Genomic DNA, 22,413 nt, shown 5'->3' on the forward strand with positions numbered 1-22,413 from the left:
ATGGGGTTGTATTATAGACCACCCAATAGTCAGTGAGAATTGGAAGAGCAGAGAGATAGCAGACACCTGCAGGAAACATAAAATTGTGGTAGTAGGGGACTCCCATACTGTTAAAGGTCTAGACAGGTTAGAGTTTATAAAATGTGTTCAGGAAAGTTTTCTAAATCAATATATAGAGGTACTGACTAGAGAGGATATAGATCTCCTATTAGGAGATGAGTTAGGACAGGTGACGGAAGTGTGTGTAGGGGAACACTTTGGTTCCAGTGATCATAACACCATTAGTTTCAACTTGATCATGGATAAAGATAAATCTGGTCCTCGGGTTGAGGTTCTAAACTGGAAAAAGGCCAAGTTTGAAGAAATGAGAAAAGATCTAAAAAGCGTGGATTGGGACAGGTTGTTCTCTGGCAAGGATGTGATTGGTAAGTGGGAGGCCTTCAAAGGAGAAATTTGTATGCAGAGTTTGTATGTTCCTGTCAGCATTAAAGGCAAAGTGAATAAGAATAAGGAACCTTGGTGCTCTAAGGATATTGGAATTCTGATAAAGAAGAAGAGAGAGATCAATGACATGTATAGCAAACAGGGAGCAAATAAGGCACTTGAGGAGTATAAAAAGTGCAAAAAAACTTAAGAGACAAATCAGGAGGACTAAAAGACATGAGGTAGCTTTGGCAGTCAAGGTGAAGGATAATCCAAAGTGCTTCTACAGGTACATTAAGAACAAAAGGATAGTAAGGGATAAAATTGGTCCCCTTGAAGATCAGAGTGGTCGGCTATATATTGAACCAAAAGAAATGGGGGAGATCTTAACTTGCGCCTGTATTTACTAAGGAAACTGGCATCGAGTCAGTGGGAAAAAGGCAAACAAGGAGTGAGGTCATGGAACCTATGCAGATTGAAGAGGAGGAGGTGCTTGCTATCTTGAGGCAAATCAGAGTAGATAAATCCTCAGGACCTAACAGGGTATTCCCTTGGACCTTGAAGGACACTAGTGTTGAAATTGCAGGGGCCCTGGCAGATCTATTTAAATATGTCGGTATCTATGGGTGAGGTGCTGGAGGATTGGAGGATAGCTCATGTTGTTCCGTTGTTTAAAAAAGGCTCTAAAAGTAATCCAGGAAATTATAGGCCGGTAAGTTTGACCTCGGTAGTAGGTAAATTATTACAAGGAGTACAAAGAGATAGGACCTACAAATATTTAGATAGACAGGGACTTGTTAGGGAGAGTCAACATGGCTTTGTGCGTGGTAGGTCATGTTTAACAAATCTATTAGAGTTTTTCGAGGAGGTTATGAGAAAAGTGGATGAAGGAAAGGCAGTGGATGTTGTCTACATGGACTTCAGTTAGGCCTTTGACAAGGTCCCGCATGGCATGGGAGGTTACTTAGGAAGATTCAGTCGCTAGGTATACATGGAAAGTTAGTAAATTGGATTAGACATTGGCTCAATGGAAGAAGTCAGAGAGTGGTAGTGGAGGATTGCTTCTCTAAGTGGAGGCCTGTGCCACAGGGATCAGTGTTGGGTCCATTGTTATTTGTCATCTATATCAATGATCTGGATGATAATGTGGTAAATTGGATCAGCAAATTTGCTGATGATACAAAGTTTGGAGCTGTAGTGGACAATGAGGAAGGTTTTCAAAGCTTGCACAGGGATTTGGACCAGCTGGAAAAATGTGCTGAAAAATGGCAGATGGATTTTAATACATACAAGTGTGAGGTATTGCACTTTGGAAGGAAAAACCAAGGTAGAACCAAGGTAAGTGGTAAGGCACTGAGGAATGCAGTAGAACAGAGGGATCTGGGAATACAGATACAAAATTCCCTAAAGGTAGTAAAGGGTATATATGGTAGTAAAGAGAGCTTTTTGTACATTGGCCTTTATAAATCAAAGTATTGAGTATAAGAGTTGGAATGTTATGGTGAGGTTGTATAAGGCATTGGTGAGGCCAAATTTAGAGTATTGTGTGCAGTTTTGGTCACCAAATTACAGGAAGGATATTAATAAGGTTGAAAGAGTGGAGAGAAGGATTACAAGGATGTTGCCAGGACTTGAGAAACTGAGTTACAGAGAAAGGCTGAGTAGGTTAGGACTTTATTCCCTGGAGTGTAGAAGAATGAGGGGAGATTTGATAGAGGTATATAAAATTATGATGGGGATAGATAGAGCAAGAGCAAGCAGGCTTTTTCCACTGAGGCTAGGGGAGAAAAACACCAGAGGACATGGGTTAAGGGTGAAGGGGGAGAAGTTTAAAGGGAACATTAGGGGTGGGGCTTCTTCACACAGAGAGTGGTGGGCGTGTGGAATGAGCTACCAGATGAAGTGATAAATGCGGGCTCACTTTTAACATTTAAGAAAAACTTGGACAGGTACATGGATGAGAGGTGTATAGAGGGATATGGGCCAGGTGCAGGTCAATGGGGCTAGGCAGAAAAATGGTTCAGCACAGCCAAGGAGAGCCAAAAGGCCTGTTTCTATGCTGTAATGTTCTATGGTTCTATCTGTTTATTAAAGAGTTTAATGCTCTGTGCAAATGACACCATCTCCACTACTACTTCATTACTGGGTGGAAATATCAGCCAAGATTCTGTCCTTGAATGGGACTTGAACACAAAACTTTCAGCTTTTATAATCGGTATGCTATCATGGGCCATGCTAATTACTCCACTTAATATTCTAATACTTGGTCACCATTGAGATAACGTTCTTATTCCAAGCAGAATGCAATAAATTTGTGAACATGATCAGTACAGATATGGCACTTACTGGACAGTGATCTTATCAAGGCAGGAGATGTCGAGGTGGCTCAGCCTCTTCAGGTGGCTGACAGCACCAATGAAGCCCTGGTCAGTTAGCTGGCTACAGTGGCTGAGGGAAAGTTGCTCCAAACTACGGCAGTGTGTCGCAATGGATATGATGCTCTCATCTGTTATCTCACGTACCATGCTCAGTGACAGGGTCCTCAGTTCCGCAAAGCGGATTTCCTACAACAGTAATTCAAACACAAGTAACATGCAGGCACAGACCAATTTCTGTCCTTTATATAAAAGGTTACCAATTCACTGCCCTTCTGTGATGTTTCTTTGTGTTTATTTACAACATTTTAAAATGTTTCAGATTACAGATTAATTCATTGATCTTACACTACATACAGAACATTAATAAAGCCATATTCAAAATACATCCACCAATAAACCAAAAGAGATAAGCATGTAAGAGATAAGACACCAAGCAGAAATAAATCTAAACCCAGAGTAGTCTGAAATCTTGAGAGATCTGTGAGTTCTGTCCATTTCTGCCATTTGCAACAAATATTGCAAATGTCACTCCACTCCACCATGACAGCATTGGTAGAAGTGACCACTGCACAGTACTTGTGGAGACAAAATCCCACCTCCACATTGAAAAAACCCTCCACTGTATTGTATGGCACTATCACCATGCTAAATGGGATACTTCGAACAGATCTAGCAGTCCAAGGCTGGGCATCTATGAGGCACTGTGTTCCATCAGCAGCAGCAGAACTGTACTCAACCACAATCTGTAACCTCATGGCTCAGCATATCCCCCACTCTAACATTACCTGGTTCAATGAAGAGTGCAGGAGGGCATGCCGGGAACATCACCAGGCATACCTCAATATGAGGTGTCACCCTGATTAAGCCACAATACAGGACTACTTGCATGCCAAACTCCATAAGCAGCCAGTAATAGACAAAGCTCAGCGGTCCCACAACCAACAGATCAGATCAGGTCAGGTCTATGCACTGTAGCCCTGCCTCATTCAGCCATGAATAGTGGCGGACAATCAAGCAATTCAGTAGAGGAGGAGGCTCCACAAATATCCCCATCCTTCATGATAGAGGTGCCTGCACACCTGTGCATTAGGCTGACGCATTTGCAACAATCATCAGTCAGAAGTGCCGAGTAGATGTTTCAGCTTGGCCTCCTCCAGAAGTCCCCAACATCCTAGATGTCAGTATGCAGCCAATCCAATTCACTCCATGTGACAGCAAGAAACAGCTGAAAGCACTGGATAATGCAAAGGCAGAGGGTCCAGACAAAATCCTGATAATAGTCGTGAAGACTTGCGCTCCAGAATTTGCCACGCCACTAGCCAAGCTGTTTCAATGCAGCTACAACACTGGCATCTACCTGGCAATGTGGAAAATTGCCCAGGTATGTCCTGTACACAAAAAACAGGACAATTACTGCCCTATCAGCCTACACTTAATCATCAGCAGAGTAATGGAAGTGGTAATCAACAGTGCTATAACCTGCTTACGGATGCCCAGTTTGGGTTCTGTTAAGGCCACTCAGCTCCTGAACTCATCATCTCCTTGGTCCAAACATGGACCAAAGAGCTAAATACCAGAGCTGAGGTGAGAGTGATAGCCCTCGACATCAAGGCAACATTTGACCAAGTATGGCATCAAGGTGCCCTAGCTAAAATGGAGTCAATGGGAATTAGGGGGAAACCCCTCTGCTGGTTGGAATCATACCTGACACAAAGAAAGGTGGTTGGAGGTTAATCATCTCATCCTCAGGACATCACTGCAGGAGATCCTCAGAGAAGTGTCCTAGGACCAACCAACTTTAGCTGCTTCATCAATGACCTTCCTTCTGTCATAAGGTTAGAAGTGGAGATGTTCGCAGATGGCTGCACAATGTTCTGCACCATTTGTGAATCCTCAGATAGTGAAGCAGTTCATAATCAAAAGCAGCAGGGCCTGGACAATTTCCAGGCTTGGGCTGACAGGTGGCAAGAAACATTCGAGCCACACAAGTGCCAGGCAATGACCATCTCCAACAAAGGAGGCTCTAACCATTGTCCCCTGACATTCAACTGCATCACCACCACTGAATCCCATACTATCAACATCCTGGAGGTTTCTGTTGACAGGCAACTGAACTGGTCTTGCCATATAAATACCGTGACTACCAGAGCAGGTCACAGGTTAGGAATTCTGCAATGTGTAACTTACCTCCTGACTCCCCAAAGCCTGTCCACCATCTGCAAGGCTCAGGTCAGGAGTGTAATAGAACACTTGCCACTTGATGGATGAATGCAGTTCCATCAACACTCAAGAAGCTTGACACATTCCAGTACAAGGTGGCCAACTTGATTGGTACCCTTTCCACAAGCACCCAATACCTCCACCATCGACGAACAGTTGCAGCGCTGTGTACTATCTACAAGATACACTGCAAGAACACACCAAAATTCCTAAGGCAGCACCTTCCAGACCCATGACCACTACAATCTAGAAGGACGAGAACAGCAGGCATCTGTGAACACCAACACAAAGTACACTGCAGATGCCGGGGTCAAAGAAACATGTATAACAAGCTGGAGGAACTCAGCAGGTCAGGCAGCATCCGTGGAAACGAGCAGTCAACGTTTCGGGCCGAGACCTTTCTGAGAACACCACCACTTGGAAATCCTCCTCCAATTCATTTGGATGGTTCCTTCATTGTCGTTGGGTCAAAATCATGGAAATCCCTCCCTAACAGCACTGTGGGTGTACTTACACCTCAGGGACTATAGCAGTTCGTGAAGGCAGCCCATCACCACCTTTGCAAGAGCAACTACGGATTGGCAACAAATGCTGGCTTAACTGGTGATGCCCACATCCCATAAATGAATACATTTATTAAAAACTCTTCAAAAGGGAGAAAGGCAGAAGAAAGGAAATTATAGGCCAGTTGGTCTTACCTCAGTGGCTGAGAAGATGTTGGAGATGATTGTTAAAGATCAGGTTTTGGCTTTTTTTTTCATTGTGCATTATTGTGTGTAGCTTGTGCCCTCGCACTGTTTTGGATTGTGGGTCTTGTGTGTCTTTTGATATGGTTAACATGGGTGCTGCTGTTGGAAGCCACCCTGTGAGGTTTATTTCTTGGAATGTAAAGGGACTCAATGGTCCTGTTAAAAGAGCTGAAGTTTTCTCTCATCTGAAACAATTAAAAGCAGATATACTATTTCTACAAGAGACACATTTAAGAGTGGAAGACCATAACAGACTCCATAAAGCATGGATTAGTCAGGTTTTTCATTCCAGATTTAATAGTGTGTCCAGGGGGGGTGGCAATATTAAGCACCAGAAGAATGCAGTTTACACCATCTTATGTAATCAGTGACCCTATTGGTCACTTTATTATAGTCTCTGGATCTCTTTTTCAGATACCTGTCATTTTGGTAAATGCTTATGCCCCTAATTGGAAAGACATCCACTTTGCAAATAATGTTTTGTCATCAATACCTAACCTGAATACACACCAGCTAATCTTTTTAGGAGATTTGAACTGTGCTATTGACCCACTGCTTGATAGGTCTAGCTCTATGGGAACATCTTCTGGTATGGCAAAGGCCTTCTCCATGTTTATTCAACAAAATGGTTATATGGATCCATGGAGATTTTTGAATCCATCAGTTAGGCAATTCTCTTTTTTTCTCTCATGTTCACCACTCCTATTCCAGGCTAGACTATTTCTTTATAGATAGCTCGATACCAGTGATTAGAAAAATTGAGTACACTGCTATAGTTATATCTGATCACTCGCCCGTGAAACTAGACCTATGTTTTCCTTTAAACATTAGAGAATAGCCTCTGTAGAGACTTAATCCCCTTTTGCTTTCCAATGAGAAATCTTGTAGTTATATATCGGCTAACATTAACACATTCTTCGAGTCTAACAAAACTGAATCAGTATCGTACTCTTTACTTTGGGAAACTTTAAAAGCTTACTTAAGGGGTCAAATACTTCACATACTTCACATGCCAATAAAGAGCATAGGAAGGAAATGCAAGTGTTATCGCAATCTATTTTGGACCTGGATAGACAATATTCTGAGGCACCCACTGCAGAATTATATGTACAATGTCCTGGGTATGTTACTCAAAATGGCCTCTTTGGTTTGTTACAAGTAGGAATGTTTCTTTGTCGGATAAGTGTTTCTCTAGCCGTTGTTTCACTTTAGAATGGCTGATATGGTAATTGTATTCATTTGTTAATCAATGGGGAATGTCATTGTGTCTTGTGATGCTGGGAACTTGGGGGAGGGGTTTTCGCGGGTTTTTTTGGGAGAGGCCGAGGAAGACACTGAAGAAGGTGGACGTGTGCTGGACTGCTCGTAAGACCACCGGGGTGGTCCCAGGTGCGACGGCCGGATGGGTCGATTGGTTCGTTGATTGAGCTCCAACGAGTGCACTAAACAGACTGAACTTTGATAAGTGGCGCCTTTTGTTTTTTTTCCTTGTGTATATATATTGTATTGCTTACTACTCTTTTTAATTTTAGTAAACTCTTTAAAGTGTATTTCATAACGGTATTTGTTGTGGATTTGATACTGTTGGCGGGCTCGAGGCGTAAACTCGATTCTCACAGCACCTGCGTGTACGGGAGGTGGGTTGGAGAGTGGCTGGATCCCCTTTTTCCCCTAGACATATACCAGCCTGTTGGGTAAGGGTTACATATATAAAAGCCAGGCTGATTTGCAAGTGAAGTATAATCTTCTATCTACAAACCTATCAGAACAATTAATGCTTAAGACACGTGGCCTCTATTATGAATATGGTAACAAGGCGAGCTCATCAGTTAAAGCGTCAATCTGCATCACAACTTATTCCCCAGATAGGAAACATGAACCAAAACTTGACAAGCAATCCAAAAGAGATTAATAACATCTTTGCATACCTCTCTGTATACCTCAGAGTTCTCCTCAGATATAACAAATATGGAATGTTTTTTAGATAATTTAGGAATATCAACTCTTGAACCAGAGGAGATGGAGAATTTAGATCAGGCTCTTGGGCAGGAAGAGACTAATAATGCCATTATGGCTATGCATAGAGGTAAGACCCCAGGCCCTGATGGTTATCTAATGGAATTTTATAAGAAATTTAAGGATAAGCTCATACCAGTCCTTCCAGAAGTGTTTCAGGAATCTTTGGAGAATGGTTCCTTACCCCCTACTGTTTCACAGGCATCTATTTCACTTCTTCTTAAAAAGGACAAGTGAACTTGGGAGTCCTTGTGCAGGATTCTGAACGGTTAACTTGCAGGTTGAGTCGGTAATGAGAAAGGCTAATATGATGTTAGCATTCAGTTCAAGAGGACTAGAATATAAAAAGAGGATGTAATGGAGAGGCTTTATAAGGCACTGGTGAGGCCAAGCTTTGAGCAGTTTTTGGGTCCCTTATCTAAGAAAGGACATGCTTACTTTGGAGAGGGTTCAAAGGAGGTTCACGAAAATGATTCTGGGAATGAAAAGCTTATCATATGAGCAGTGCTTGATGGCTCTTGGCCTGTACTCACTAGAATTTAGAAGAATGAGAGGGGAATATCATTGAAACCTATTGAATGTTGAAAGGCCTCGATAAAGTGGATGTGGAGAGGACATTTCCTATAATGAGGGACTACAGGACCAAAGGGCACAACCATAGAATTGAGAGTGTCCATTTGGAACAGAGATGAAGAAGAACTTCCTTAACCAGTGGATGATGAATCTGTGGAATTCTTTGCCACAGGTGGCTGTGAAGGACAGGTCATTGCATATAGTTAAGGCGGTGGTTGATAGATTCTTGATAAGTCAGGACATGAAATGTTACGGGGAAAAGGCAGGAGAATGGGGATGAGAGGTAAATGGTGACATTCAAATGGTGAAGTGGACTCTATTGGTTGAATGGCCTAATTCTGCTCCTCTATATCAAATGGCCTTATTTTGTGATCTGAAGTACTTACTGGATAATGAAAGAAATTAGGTTCAATAAAAACAGCATTATCCTCCTTTAACAGTAGGAGCAGACAACTACAGAGCTCTGCTGCAAATTTTCAGATCTACTTACCCAGTCCATCAATGATTGCTTTAGTTGATCATCATAAACAACATAAAATTAGTAGTAGCTTTGTCATTTAATTCAATTAATCTAACAGGAGAAAATGGACTCTTTGCAGAATACACAACATGCTGGAGGAACTCAGCAGTCGGTTAGCATCCGTGGAAACGAGCAGTCAACGTTTCAGGCCGAGATCTTTCATCAGGACTGAAGAGGGCCCTATAAAGAAGGTGGGGGGGAGGGTGGAAGGTGCCAGGTGAAAAACCAGTAAGGGGAAAGATCAAGGGGTGGGGGAGGGGAAGCAGGGAGGGGATAGGCAGGAAAGGTGAAGAAGGAATGTAAGGGGAAAGCGCTATGGGTAATAGAAGGAGGCGAAACCATGAGGGAGGTGATCGGCAGCTGGAGGAGGAGGCAAAGTGAAACTGGGATGGGGGAAGGGCGGGAGAGGGAATTACCGGATGTTGGAGAATTCAACATTCATGCCAAGGGGCTGGAGACTACCCAGATGGTGTACGAGGTGTTGCTCCTCCAACCTGAGTTTGGCTTCATCACAGCAGTACAGGAGGCCATGTATGGACATATCAGAATGGGAATGTGAAGCAGAGTTGAAGTGGGTGGCAACTGGGAGATCCTGTCTGTTGTAGTGGACGGAGCCAAGGTGCTTGACAAAGCGGTCCCTCAATCTGAATCAGGTCTCACTGATGTAGAGGACGCCACACTGGGAGTACCAGATGCAACAGATGACACTAACAGACTCACAAGTGAAGTGTTGCCTCACCTGGAAGGACTGTTTCGGGCCCTGAATGATGGTAAGAGATGAGGTGTAGGAACAGGTGTACCACTTACGCTTCCATGGATAAGTGCCAGGTGGGAGAGCTGTGGGGAGGGACGTGTGGACCAGGGAGTCGCCAAGGGAACGATCCCTGCGGAAAGTGGAAAGGGGTAGAGAGGGAAAGATGTGCTTAGTGGTAGGGTCCTGTTGAAGGTGGCGGAAGTTGCGAAGGATAATGTGCTGGATCCAGAGGCTGGTGGGGTGGTAGGTGAGGACAAAGGGAACTCTGTTCCTGTTGTGTTGATGGGAAGATGGGGCGAGGGCCGAACTGTTTGTTTCCATGGATGCTGCCCGACCTGCTGAGTTCCTCCAGTGTGTTGTGCATGTTGTTTTGACCCCAGCATCTGCAGAGTATTTTGTGGTTAGGACTCTTTGCTGCGATTGCTGTAGTTAGACTTCGCCTAGAGGACAGTTCTCTGTGTCCATTTCAAGAACATCACAACCAGGACGGAGTATGACTCTTTTTCCCTTTCTCTAAAGTTGTAATAAACCTGCTTCACTACCAAGTCCTCTCCCGGTCAGAAATGAAATGGCCAACAATAGGTGACAAAAGAATGTGTTGGGGAGCACTTCGGGTCCAGTGATCACAATGCCATTAGTTTCAATATAATCATGGAGAAGGATAGGTCTGGACCCAGGGTTGAGATTTTTGATTGGAGAAAGGCTAACTTTGAGGAGATGGGAAAGGATTTAGAAGGAGTGGATTGGGACAATTTGTTTCATGGGAAGGGTGTAATAGAGAAATGGAGGTCATTTAAAGGTGAAATTTTGAGGGTACAGAATCTTTATGTTCCTGTTAGGTTGAAAGGAAAGGTTATAAGTTTGAGAAAGCCATGGTTTTCAAGAGATATTGGAAACTTGGTTCGGAAAAAGAGAGAGATCTGCAATAAATATAGGCAGCATGGAGTAAATGAGGTGCTCGAGGAATATAAAGAATGTAAAAAGAATCTTAAGAAAGAAATTAGAAAAGCTAAAAGATATGAGGTTGCTTTGGCAAGTAAGCTGAAAATAAATCCAAAGGGTTTCTACAGTTATATTAATAGCAAAAGGATAGTGAGGGATAAAATTGGTCCCTTAAGAGAATCAGAGTAAACAGCTATGTGTGGAGCCGAAAGAGATAGGGGAGATTTTGAACAATTTCTTTTCTCTGGTACTCACTAAACAGAAGGATATTGTGTAAAGTAAGGGAAACAAGTAGGGTAGTTATGGAAACTATGATGATTAAAGAAGAGGAAGTGCTGGCGCTTTTAAAGAATATAAAAAAGGATAAGTCTCTGGGTCAATAGACAATAGGTGCAGAAGTAGACCATTCAGCCCCTTACGAGTCTGCACCGCCATTCTGAGATCATGGCTGATCATTCACTATCAATACCCTGTCCCTGCCTTGTCCCCATATCCCTTGATTTCCCTATCCATCAGATATCTATCTAGCTCCTTCATGAAAGCATCCAGAGAATTGGCCTCCACCATCTTCCGAGGCAGTGCATTCCACACCTCCACAACCCTCTGGGAGAAGAAGTTCTTCCTCAACTCTGTTTTAAATAACTGACCTCTTATTCTCAATCCATGCCCTCTGGTACTGGACTCTCCCAACATCTGGAACATATTTCCTGCCTCAATCCTATCAAATCCTTTAATTATTTTAAACGTTTCAATCAGATCCCCCCTCAATCTCCTCAATTCCAGTGTGTACAAGCCCAATCTCTCCAATCTCTCTGCGTAAGACAGCCCTGCCATCCCAGGAATCAACCTAGTGAATCTACTCTGCACTTCAATTGCCAGAATGTCCTTCCTTAAACCTGGAGACCAAAACTGTACACAATATTCCAGGTGTGGTCTCACCAGGGCCCTGTACAAATGCAAAAGGACATCCTTGCTCTTGTACTCAATTCCCCTTGTAATAAAGGCCAACATTCCATTTGCCCTCTTCACTGCCTGTTGCACTTGCTCATTCACCTTCATTGACTGGTGAACTAGGACTCCTAGGTCTCTTTGCATTTCTCCCTTACCTAACTCTACACCGTTCAGACAATACTCTGCCCTCTTGTTCCTGCTTCCAAAGTGGATAACTTCACATTTATTCACATTGAATGACATCTGCCAAGTATCTGCCCACTCACCCAGCCTATCCAAGTCTCCCTGTATTCTCCTAACGTCCTCTTCGTATGTCACACTGCCACCCAGTTTAGTATCATCAGCAAACTTGCTGATATAGTTTTCAATGCCCTCATCTAAATCGTTGACATAAATCGTAAAGAGCTGTGGTCCCAATACAGAGCCCTGTGGTACCCCACTAGTCACCTCCAGCCATTCACTGCTACCCTTTGCTTTCTATCTGCCAACCAGTTTTCTATCCATGTTGAAACCCTGCCCCCAATGCCATGAGCTCTGATTTTACTCACCAATCTCCTACGTGGCACTTTATCGAATGCCTTCTGAAAATCTAGGTACACAACATCCACTGGCTTACCCTCGTCTAACATCCTTGTTACACCCTCAAAAAACTCCAACAGATTAGTCAAGCATGATTTGCCCTTGGTAAATCCATGCTGGCTCGGCCTAATCCTATTACTGCCATCAAGATATGCCACTATTTCGTCCTTAATAATGGACTCAAGCATCTTCCCCACGACTGACGTTAGGCTAACAGGGCGATAGTTCTCCGTTTTCTCCTTCCCTCCCTTCTTGAAAAGTGGGATAACATTAGCCACTCTCCAATCTTCAGGAACTGATACTGAATCTAAGGAACATTGGAAAATGATTACCAATGCATCTGCAATTTCCTGAGCCACCTCTTTTAGAACCCTCGGATGCAGACCATCCGGACCCGGGGATTTATTAGCCTTCAGTCCTATCACAGTTTCTTTCCTAATGTCAATCTGTTTCAATTCCTCTGATATCTTATTACCCTGGCCCATCCATACATCTGGGAGATTGCTTGTGTCCTCCCTGGTGAAGACAGATCTAAAGTACGCATTAAATTCTGTTGCCATTTCCCTGTTTCGCAAAACAATTTCTCCCAATTCATTCTTCAAGGGGCCAACATTGTTCTTAACTATCTCCTTTCTCTTCACATAGCTAAAAAAGCTTTTGCTATCCCCTTTTATATTCCTGGCTAGACTGAGCTCATACCTGATTTTTTCTCTCCGTATTGCTTTTTTAGTTAAGATCTGCTGTTCCTTAAAACTTTCCCAATCATCTGTATTCCCACTCATCTTAGCCCTGTCATACTTCTTTTTCTTTAATGCTATACAATCTCTGACTTCCTTTGTCAACCACTGTGGCCCCTTCCCCTTCTTTGAATCCTTCCTTCTCGTTGGAATGAACTGCTTTTGCATCTTTTGTATTATCCCCAAGAATATCTGCCACTGCTGATCCACTGTCTTTCTTTCCAGGGCATCCGCTCATTTAAATTTGGCCAGCACTTCCCTCATGGCTCCGTAGTCTCCTTTATTTAATTGCATCACTGACACCTCTGATCTGCCCTTATCCCTCTCAAATTGTAGATAAAAACTTATCATGTTATGATCACTACTTCCTAATGGCACCTTTACTTCAAGATCACTTATCAATTCCTGTTCATTACACATCACCAAGTCCAAAATAGCCTCGTTCCTGGTTGGCTCAAGCACAAGCTGTTCCAAAAATACATCTCTTAGACACTCCACAAACTCCCTATCCTGGGGTCCAGCACCTACCTGATTCTCCCAGTTCACCTGCATGTTGAAATCTCCCATAACGACTGCATTACCTTTAGCACATGCCAATGTTAACTCCCTAATCAACTTGTACCCAATATCCATGCTACTGTTTGGGGGCCTGTACACAACACCCATTAGGGTCTTTTTACCCTTACTGTTCCTCAGCTCAATCCACACAGACTCTACTTACGCTGTTCCTAAGTCACCCCTTGCTAAGGACTGAATCTCATTCCTCACCAACAGGGCCACCCCACCCCCTCTTCCCATATTTCTGTCTCTACGATAGCACATATACCCTGGTACACTCAATTCCCAGGCCTGATCCCCTTGCAGCCATGTCTCCGTTATCCCAACAATATCGTAGTTCCCCATTTTCATCTGAGCTTCAAGCTCATCTGTCTTATTTCTGACACTACGCGCATTCAAGTATAGAATTCTTAGCCCATTCCTCCTCTCTTTGCTTAAAACACTGTCTATTGTACCTAACCCAGCTCCTTGAACTTCCATCGGGCTAATTGCACCTTGAATTTTGATGATCTTCTCAAGATCACCCAAACCTTCTACACATTTAACCCCATGCTCCTTCTGACCAACCCTCTGTACATGTAACTTTTCCAACACATGTTCTGTCTCACCTTTCTCCTTTACACAATTAACATTTGGGAAACGTGTATTCCCCACCTGTCCCTTATCCTTCATCATATCATCTTCCTGACAGGATATTCCCTAGGACCTTGAGGGAAGTTAGTGTAGAAATAGCAGGGGCTCTGACAGAAATACCACATTAGAAAGAGGATTGGTGTATTGTTCATGTGGTTCCATTGTTTAAAAAAGGTTCTAAGAGTAAGCCTAGCAATTATCGTAAAAATTTGATGTCAGTGGTGGGTAAATTAATGGAAAGTATTCTTAGAGATGGTATATATAATTATCCAGATAGACAGGGTCTGATTAGGAGCAGTCAACATGGATTTGTGCGTGAAAGGTCATGTTTGACAAATCTTATTGAATTTTTTGAAGAGGTTATGAGGAAAATTGACGAGGGTAAAGCAGAGGATGTTGTCTATATGGACTTCTGTAAGGCCTTTGATAAGGTTCCGCACGGAAGGTTAGTTAGGAAGGTTCAATCGTTAGGTATTAATATTGAACTAGTAAAATGGATTCAACAGTGGCTGGATGGGAGATGCCAGAGAGTAGTGGTGGATAACTGTTTGTCAGGTTGGAGGCCGGTGACTAGTGGTGTGCCTCAGTCATCTGTACTGGGTCCAATGTTGTTTGTCATATACATTAATGATCTGGATGATGGGGTGGTAAATTGGATTAGTAAGTATGCAGATGATACTAAGATAGGTGACGTTGTGGATAATGAAGTAGGTTTTCAAAGCTTGCAGAGAGATTTACGCCAGTTAGAAGAGTGGGCTGAAAGATGGCAGATGGAGTTTAACGCTGATAAGTGTGAGGTGCTACATTTTGGTAAGACTGATCAAAATAGGACATACATGGTAAATAGTAGGGCACTGAAGAATGCAGTAGAACAGAGTGATCTAGGAATAATGGTGCATAGTTCCCTGAAGTTAGAATCTCATGTGGATAGGGTGGTGAAGAAAGTTTTTGGTATGCTGGCCTTTATAAATCAGAACATTGAGTATAGCAGTTAGGATGTAATGTTAAAATTGTACAAGGCATTGGTGAGGCCAAATTTGGAGTATTGTGTACAGTTCTGGTCACCAAATTATAGGAAAGATGTCAACAAAATAGAGAGAGTACAAAGAAGATTTACTAGAATGTTACCTGGGTTTCAGTACCTCAGTTACAGAGAAAGGTTGAACAAGTTAGGTCCTTATTTTTTGGAGCGTAGAAGGTTGAGGGGGGACTTGATAGAGGTTTTTAAAATTATGAGGGTGATAGATAGAGTTGATATGGATAGGCTTTTTCCACTGAGAGTAGGGGAGATTCAAACCAGAGGACATGAGTTGAGAGGGGGCAAAAGTAGGGGTAACACAAGAGGGAACTTCTTTACTCAGAGAGTGGTAGCTGTGTGGAACGAGCTTCCAATAGAAGTTGTAGAGGCAGGTTCGATATTGTCATTTTTTTTTAATTGGATAGGTATATGGGCAGGAAAGGAATGGAGGGTTATGGGCTGAGTGCAGGTCGGTGGGACTAGGTGAGAGTAAGCGTTCGGCACGGACTAGAAGGGCCGAGATGGCCTGTTTCAGTGTTGTAATTGTTATATGGTTATATGGTAATTGAGTAGGCTTGAGTAGGAAATTTCAGATTTAAGTAGGCTAATAGCTGGGGCACTTTGCCCAGGTCTAAGCATCAAGGCATAAGATGTATTTCAAGTCTTACAAAGAGCACAAGAAAGATTTTTCTTCTTACTTATTCAGTCATGGAGATGCAATGCCTACACTTATTATCCATAACTAACAAGAGGAAGCTAAGAATCAACCACATTGGTGGATTAGGAGTTATATGGAGTCAACCAAGTAGAATGGAGAATTATCCTTCCTTCAAGTGACCCATTTAGCTTTGTTGTTCCTTTTTCAGGCGGCATTTTTGCCGTTTTTGTAGCATTTGTCTGTTTTTTATCTACATATTGTGTCAAGAAACCTTCTTGAACACACCTAACAAACTCCACTCCATCTAAACCCCTTAGTCTAGGGAGATGTCAATCTATATTTGGGAAATTAAAATCTCCCATCACGACAACTCTGTTATTTTTACACCTTTCCAGGATCTGTTTCTCTATCTGCTCCTCGATATTCGTGTTACTATTGGGCAACCTATAAAAAACACCCAGTAAAGTTATTGGCACCTTTTTGTTCCTAATCTCCACCCACAGAGTGAATAATGCTCTATTCATAATGCAGTCTTATGCCCTTTCAGAAGCCAACCAGGCAATGGTTAAGCTATGACCTGGAGGGGCTCTGTTGGTTCCACTGAGTGACACTGTACATAGACAATCCCTCCATGACGTCCACCTTTTCTGCAGCCGTGACACTATCTCTGATCAACAGTGACACACCCCCACCTCTTTTGCCTCTCTCCCTGTCCTTTCTGAAACATCTAAACCAGGAACTTGAAGGAACCATTCCTGTCCCTGAGCCATCCAAATCTCTGTAATGGCCACCACATCATATCTGCAAGTACTGATCCACGCTTTCAGCTCATCCACTTTGTTCACAACACTCCTTGCATTAAAATACATACATTTCAAACCTTTGGTTTGAGCGTGTCCCTTCTCTATCACCTGCCTATCGTCCCTCACATGCTGTCTACTATCTTTCTCTATTTGAGAGCCAGACACCTCTTTCACAGTCTCTTCAGTTTGGAACCTGAGAACATTTCTATCACAAACAAACCTTTGATTTCTGTCTACACAAGCAGTCCTCACATGACCTTTATCCTCCTCCACCTCACCATCTGCTCTAACACTCTGGTTCCCCTTCCCCCTGCATATCTAGTTTAAACCTCCCAGAACAGCACTAGCTAACCTACCCGCAAGGATGTTAGTGGCCTTCCAGTTCAGGTGCAAACCATCCTGTCGAACTAGGTCCCATCTTCCCTGGAACAAAGCCCAATTGTCCAGAAACATGAAGCCCTCCTTCCTGCATCATCTCCTTAGCCACGTATTTAGCTTCCTCATTAGCATGTGGCACGGGGAGCAATCCTGAGATTACAACCCTGAGGTCCTGTCCTTCAGCTTTGCACCTAACTCCCTAAACTCTCTTTGCAGGACCTCCTCCTTCTTCCTATCCACGTCATTGCTCCCTACATGGACGACATCAGTCTGCTCACCCTCCTTCCTCAGAATACCAAGAACTCAATCACGGACCCTGGCACCAGGGAGGCAACAGATCATCCAAGATTCTCAATCTCTCCCACAGAACCTCTTATCTGTCCCCCTAACTATCGAATCCCCTATCACTACTACTCTCCTCTTTTCCCTCCTTCCTTTCTGAGCCGAGAGTTCAGTCTCAGTGCCAGAGTGACCACTACAACTTGTCCCTGGTAGATCGTCACCACCAACAGTATCCAAAATGGTATACTTAGTGTTGATGGGTATGACCACAGGGGTACTCTGCTCTTCCTGTCTATTCCCCTTCCCTCTCCTGACAGTCACCCAGCTACCTGCCTCCTGACTTTTAGGGGTGACCATCTCCCTGAAATTTCTGTCTATTTCTGCCTCTGCCTCATGAATGATCCAAAGTTCATTCAGCTCCAGCTCGGTTTGTCAAGAGCTGCAGCTGGATGATTGTGTTGTCCCTGACTTCCCACATTCTGCATACGGAGCACTCGACTGCCCTAGTTGCTGCCTCCATTACCTACTCCTAAAGTTAATTAAATTAATTAAAAGAACTTATCCAGCCTTACCTCACTTGGAGCAAGCTCATCTTCAGCCTCCGCTCGCTGAAGCCTCTTGAGCCAAAGCTTCAAAGTTCCACACCTACCCTGAGCCACTCACACCACTGGCCGCTCCTCTTCAGTTACCCATCCTTTTATTTGACCCTGTCAATTATCTCATGAGCCCTTCGCTCCTCCTCTTCCTGCTGCAACGATTTCTCGATCACACTGACCCGAGTACCCGCTGCGCGCACCTTTTTAAAGCACGCTCACCTCAGCCACTTCCCAACACTCAGTGCTCTCACGAGCCCTTCGCTCCTCCTCTTCCTGCAGCAACAGTTTCTCAATCAAACCTACTGGGCTCACTAAAAATATGTTAAGCTGCAGCGTAGCAATAAAACAAACTAACTAAAAGTGAGTTGGTGATTTACTTTTTTAAAAATTATTATTAGTATTTCTTCTATATTAAGTATTGCATTGAACTGCTGCTGCTAAGTTAACTAATTTCATGATAAACCTGATTCTGATTCTAAAAGGATTAATATCATATTGTCTGGAGATCAGCCAGTGCAGCGCTACCGAAGTCCAGAAGGTGCCAGACTATTAGGGTTTTACTGTAAGATATATATTTTAATCAGCTGTTTCCATTCTTAAGTACACAGGCTATGTGTCTCAGCAATGCCCTGTGCAGTACCTTCATTATGCTGGTATCTGTTAGCTTGGTACATGCAGACAGACTGAGCTCCTTGAGATGTGTTAATGCACTGAGCGAAGCTTGCTTGTTCCCCTTGGAGGTCTCAATATAAGATTCAGTTATGATTTGGGGCTTTTTGTCACAATCCTTGGGAGAAGCAAGAAATCTCATATTACTGAAGTTCCTACTGAGCTCTGGTTCATCATCACCCTGAAAGATGGGCAAAAAATACACGTCAGATACATTCTTTAAATCTTGTTCAAATAGCACATTTAAACTGCATGATACAAACAACAGGTTTACTTTGTGCCATACTCATCAACAGGTTTCACTCACATCACTCCAATCTGTTGACACTCATGCACTTGTTTTCCTATTAAATGGACAACTGCTGTTCATCTCAACCACATCTTGTGATTCAAAGCTGCCTATTCTAACCACTATTAATACTAAAAATCACATATCAACACAGGACCATAATCCTTCAACTAATCAAGACAAATTCAGAAAGAGCAAATCTACAGCAGATTCCACCTAAAATGTTGAGCTACTTGTTATAATATGTAGATTATAACACTAAATTGTTATAATACTAACAAGTAGGTTAATACAGATTATAATAAGTAAGTTGCCAATACACTAACACAATGTCAGACTATAAATTGTTTAGATTGCAGAATTGTGTATTACTATCTTAGTGCTATTAGCATCATGTGAAGATATTTGTAATCATGCTAATTTTATGGTGCACAATGGGATTAAGTATATTACGGTTCATCATTTGTATTAAAAAAGTGGATTATCAAACTACTCAATGCTTGTGCTAAAATATATCTGGTTTGCTTTCAATGTCAACTTAAGCTTTCCACATCAGGACAGCAGGGTGGTGTAGCCAGTAAAGCTGCTGCCTCACAGCTCTAGACACCTCAATTCAATTGATGGTGGTGTGGAGTTTGCATAATTTTACTGTGACTGCATGGATTTCCTTCTGGTCCTCCCATATCCCATAGAGGTGTGAGTTGGTGGGTTAATTGGCGACTATAAACCCTAATATATATGTGGTATCTGGAATGAACTGATAAAATGTGCAGAGAGTTTTAAAAAATGGGATGAAAGTAGGATTACTGTAAATTGGTGACTGATGGTCGGCACAGACGGTGGGCAGAAGTACTTGTTTCCATGCTAAACATCACCGTGACTTTTCACCTTAGGCAAGTGGAGAACATATTCAGAGGGAACTTGAAAGAGGGATTGAAATTAGACCATCCACAAAACAATAACAAAAGGCTCAATATGGTAGCATTGTAGTTCGTGCGATGCTATTACAGACTGGGCCATTCCAGAGTTTGGAGTTCTGTAAGGAGTCTCTGTACATCCTCCCTGTAGGGTACATGGGTTTCTCAGAGTCCTCAGTTTCTTCCCACAGTCCAAAGATGTACTGGGTAGGTTAACTGTTCATTGTAAATTGTCCCTTGATTAGGTTAGGATTAATTGGGTTTGTCGTGAGTGAGTTGCTGGGCAGTGTGGCATGGCCTATTCTGCACTGTATTGCTAAATAAGATAAATACAACAATAAATAATACTCTGAATCTCAAGCAAAGGGACAAGAGGACATTTTTTACAAGAGGCAACCACCAGTTTTCACTCCACCTGGTAATTGTACAATCTTTCAAAGTTCTTGCAGAAACACAGAATCTTGAATCAAGTGACCAGAAGTAGGTGGATAAGCAACTCTAAACCAGTCACCTTACAGTGTAGCTGACTGTCATCATTGGCTGTGACCATTCCAAGCAGACCCCAGTCCGTGATCTCCTTACACCAACCGAGTCGCAACACGGTTAAACCCCTGAGCTGATTAGCAATGCAGTGGACACCGATATCAGTGATGTACACACAGGATGTGAGGTCCAACTCTCGCAGATTCCTGCCCAGGAACTTTGCCATTGAGAACACACAGCTATCCTATAAAATTTAAACCAATATAAAATTGAGAAAAATTACATACTTCATGGCTAATTTGGAATTTGATTACAAATTAGTTCTACCATTTACAAGAATTGAAAAACTTATTAAAAGAGAAACCAAAACTGAAAAGTATTCTGCAGGTCAGTAAGCATATGTAGAAGTCTTTGTAAGAATCAAGTCTATTCTAATATCCATTCTGAAACATTGACCATTTCTCTTTCCACAAATGCTGTTGACCTGTTGAATTTTTCCAACATTTTCTGCTTTGGCTTCCAATGATCAGAAACTGAAATCTTTAATTAATTTCAATTTAACAAGAACCCATTTCTAAAATAGAATCACATGGTATCATATTTTAATCTCTGAGTGGTCAATCCTTGTTGTTTATTGTCATAGCAACACAGGGATGGGGAGAAGAAAAGAAAAACAAGTTAGGTATATACAGGTGGGTAACAATTCTCAGATTCCCTACCAATGGGAGTATCTGCCAAATTATCACCCGGTCAAGAACTGCATCTGCCTTCAGGAATCAACTTTATTTGCCATATACATATATTACAAGTTTGCTGTGGTGTGTTGAAATGACTTTCAATAAAAAACAAAATTCAGCAATTATAAAGAATACAAATTATATAAAATAAAGTAACATATAGAAAAATATGCATAAACGAAAAAAAAAACTAGTGTGTATTAACAATTTAAACAGCCTTATAAAAAGTGGTTTAAAGTGTAGTTCACTGACAGAGGTAGAGGGGGTGGGGGTCTAACTAAAGTGGTTGATCAGATTAAATGCCTGGGTGAAGATGGTGTGATATTTTTATTTTAATAGTCCCAATAGTGCTTTCCAGAAGGGAGCTTTTGTAAAAGGCAGTTTGTTGGGTGGGTAGTGTTTGTTCTGCTTTATTCATACCTGCTTCTTTGTCCAGGACACATACAAGTCCTGCAGTAATGGTAGACTTCAGTCAATGACTGTTCTGGCCTCTGGAGGTAAAGTTCTTTTTGTATGACCATCACTCCTATATGTAAGCTGTTTTATTATATATCATTGGTTAATTTGGATTTAATTTTGATATATACACAGTGGAAAGACAGCCAATCTCCATCGCCTATTTATTTGTCCTTGAATTCACAAATACGATTTCATTAAAAACCCTGAAGGAAGTTTCCATCTCGTGTGATTTTTGAGAAGATGTTTAACACAGTATAGTTTTGCATATCCCACTGCAAAAGCAGCAGAGTGAAAAGATAACTCATCTTCAAAGGCATCACCCGTGGATTGGAGATTGTCTGTATGCCGTAAACGACAATGCCAGTTTCCGACAAAGACCTGGGAGTCAGGTCGAATGCGACACACCGATCACGTTGATGTGACATTGGAATGAATCCATGATTAGTACAGCTGCAGCACAAGCCCACAGCTAGTGAGAGTAGCTTATGCTAAACGTGAAGTTGATACGCAAACGTACAAAACTCACATAAACTTGGAGGGAATATGGGAAGAGGCTACATTAGGTGTGCTCAAAGAAGAGTGTGAAGCTGAGGCTGCCTTAGCAGAGGCAAAAGTATATGAAGCAGCAGCTGACTTAGACAGTGGCAAGTCTACAACCAGAATCCATCATGCTTTACCATCACAAAAGACAATGCAGCTTACGAAAGAATAAGTCCATACGGATTTTGGCTATAAAAAAGACAGTGCTCCAGCTCTATATGGAGAAGCTGGCCACACCACACAGCCAACATACCTTCCACATCGCCCAGATACTGACAGTCAAACTCTATAACAGCAAAGACCCAAAACACCCCTTTCTGCAATTTCAGCACAGTAAGAATTTCTGTTCAGTTGCTACTACAGAGTCTGAACTTCCATCCATCCCTGGACCAATATTTGGCAAATTAGTGTTCACAATGTCCTCATTGTGGCTACCAGTAAGCAAACAGATCTCAAGATTGTATACTTTATACATTCTTTGACAATAAATGTACTTTAAATTCAAGAGCCACGGGTGCATTTGACTCAGTTTGATATCTAGTTCGTCAAAA

General features: G+C 42.4%; 1 protein-coding gene across 3 annotated transcripts in view; it reads right to left on the minus strand.

Moving 5' to 3' along the window:
• The window catches only part of fbxl9 (F-box and leucine rich repeat protein), a 50,973-nt gene that overhangs the window by 6,035 nt on the left and 22,525 nt on the right, over positions 1–22,413 (minus strand). For all 3 annotated transcript variants that reach the window (XM_059992530.1, XM_059992529.1, XM_059992531.1), the window contains exons 5-7: positions 20,155–20,370; positions 18,409–18,618; positions 2,770–2,987 (exon numbers count right to left, since the gene is read on the minus strand). In XM_059992530.1, the coding sequence (XP_059848513.1) occupies positions 2,770–2,987; positions 18,409–18,618; positions 20,155–20,370 (644 nt within the window). The remainder of the gene's footprint in view (positions 1–2,769; positions 2,988–18,408; positions 18,619–20,154; positions 20,371–22,413) is intronic.

The sequence above is a fragment of the Hypanus sabinus genome, chromosome 17, assembly GCF_030144855.1.
Source record: "Hypanus sabinus isolate sHypSab1 chromosome 17, sHypSab1.hap1, whole genome shotgun sequence".
Classification (NCBI taxonomy): domain Eukaryota; kingdom Metazoa; phylum Chordata; class Chondrichthyes; order Myliobatiformes; family Dasyatidae; genus Hypanus; species Hypanus sabinus.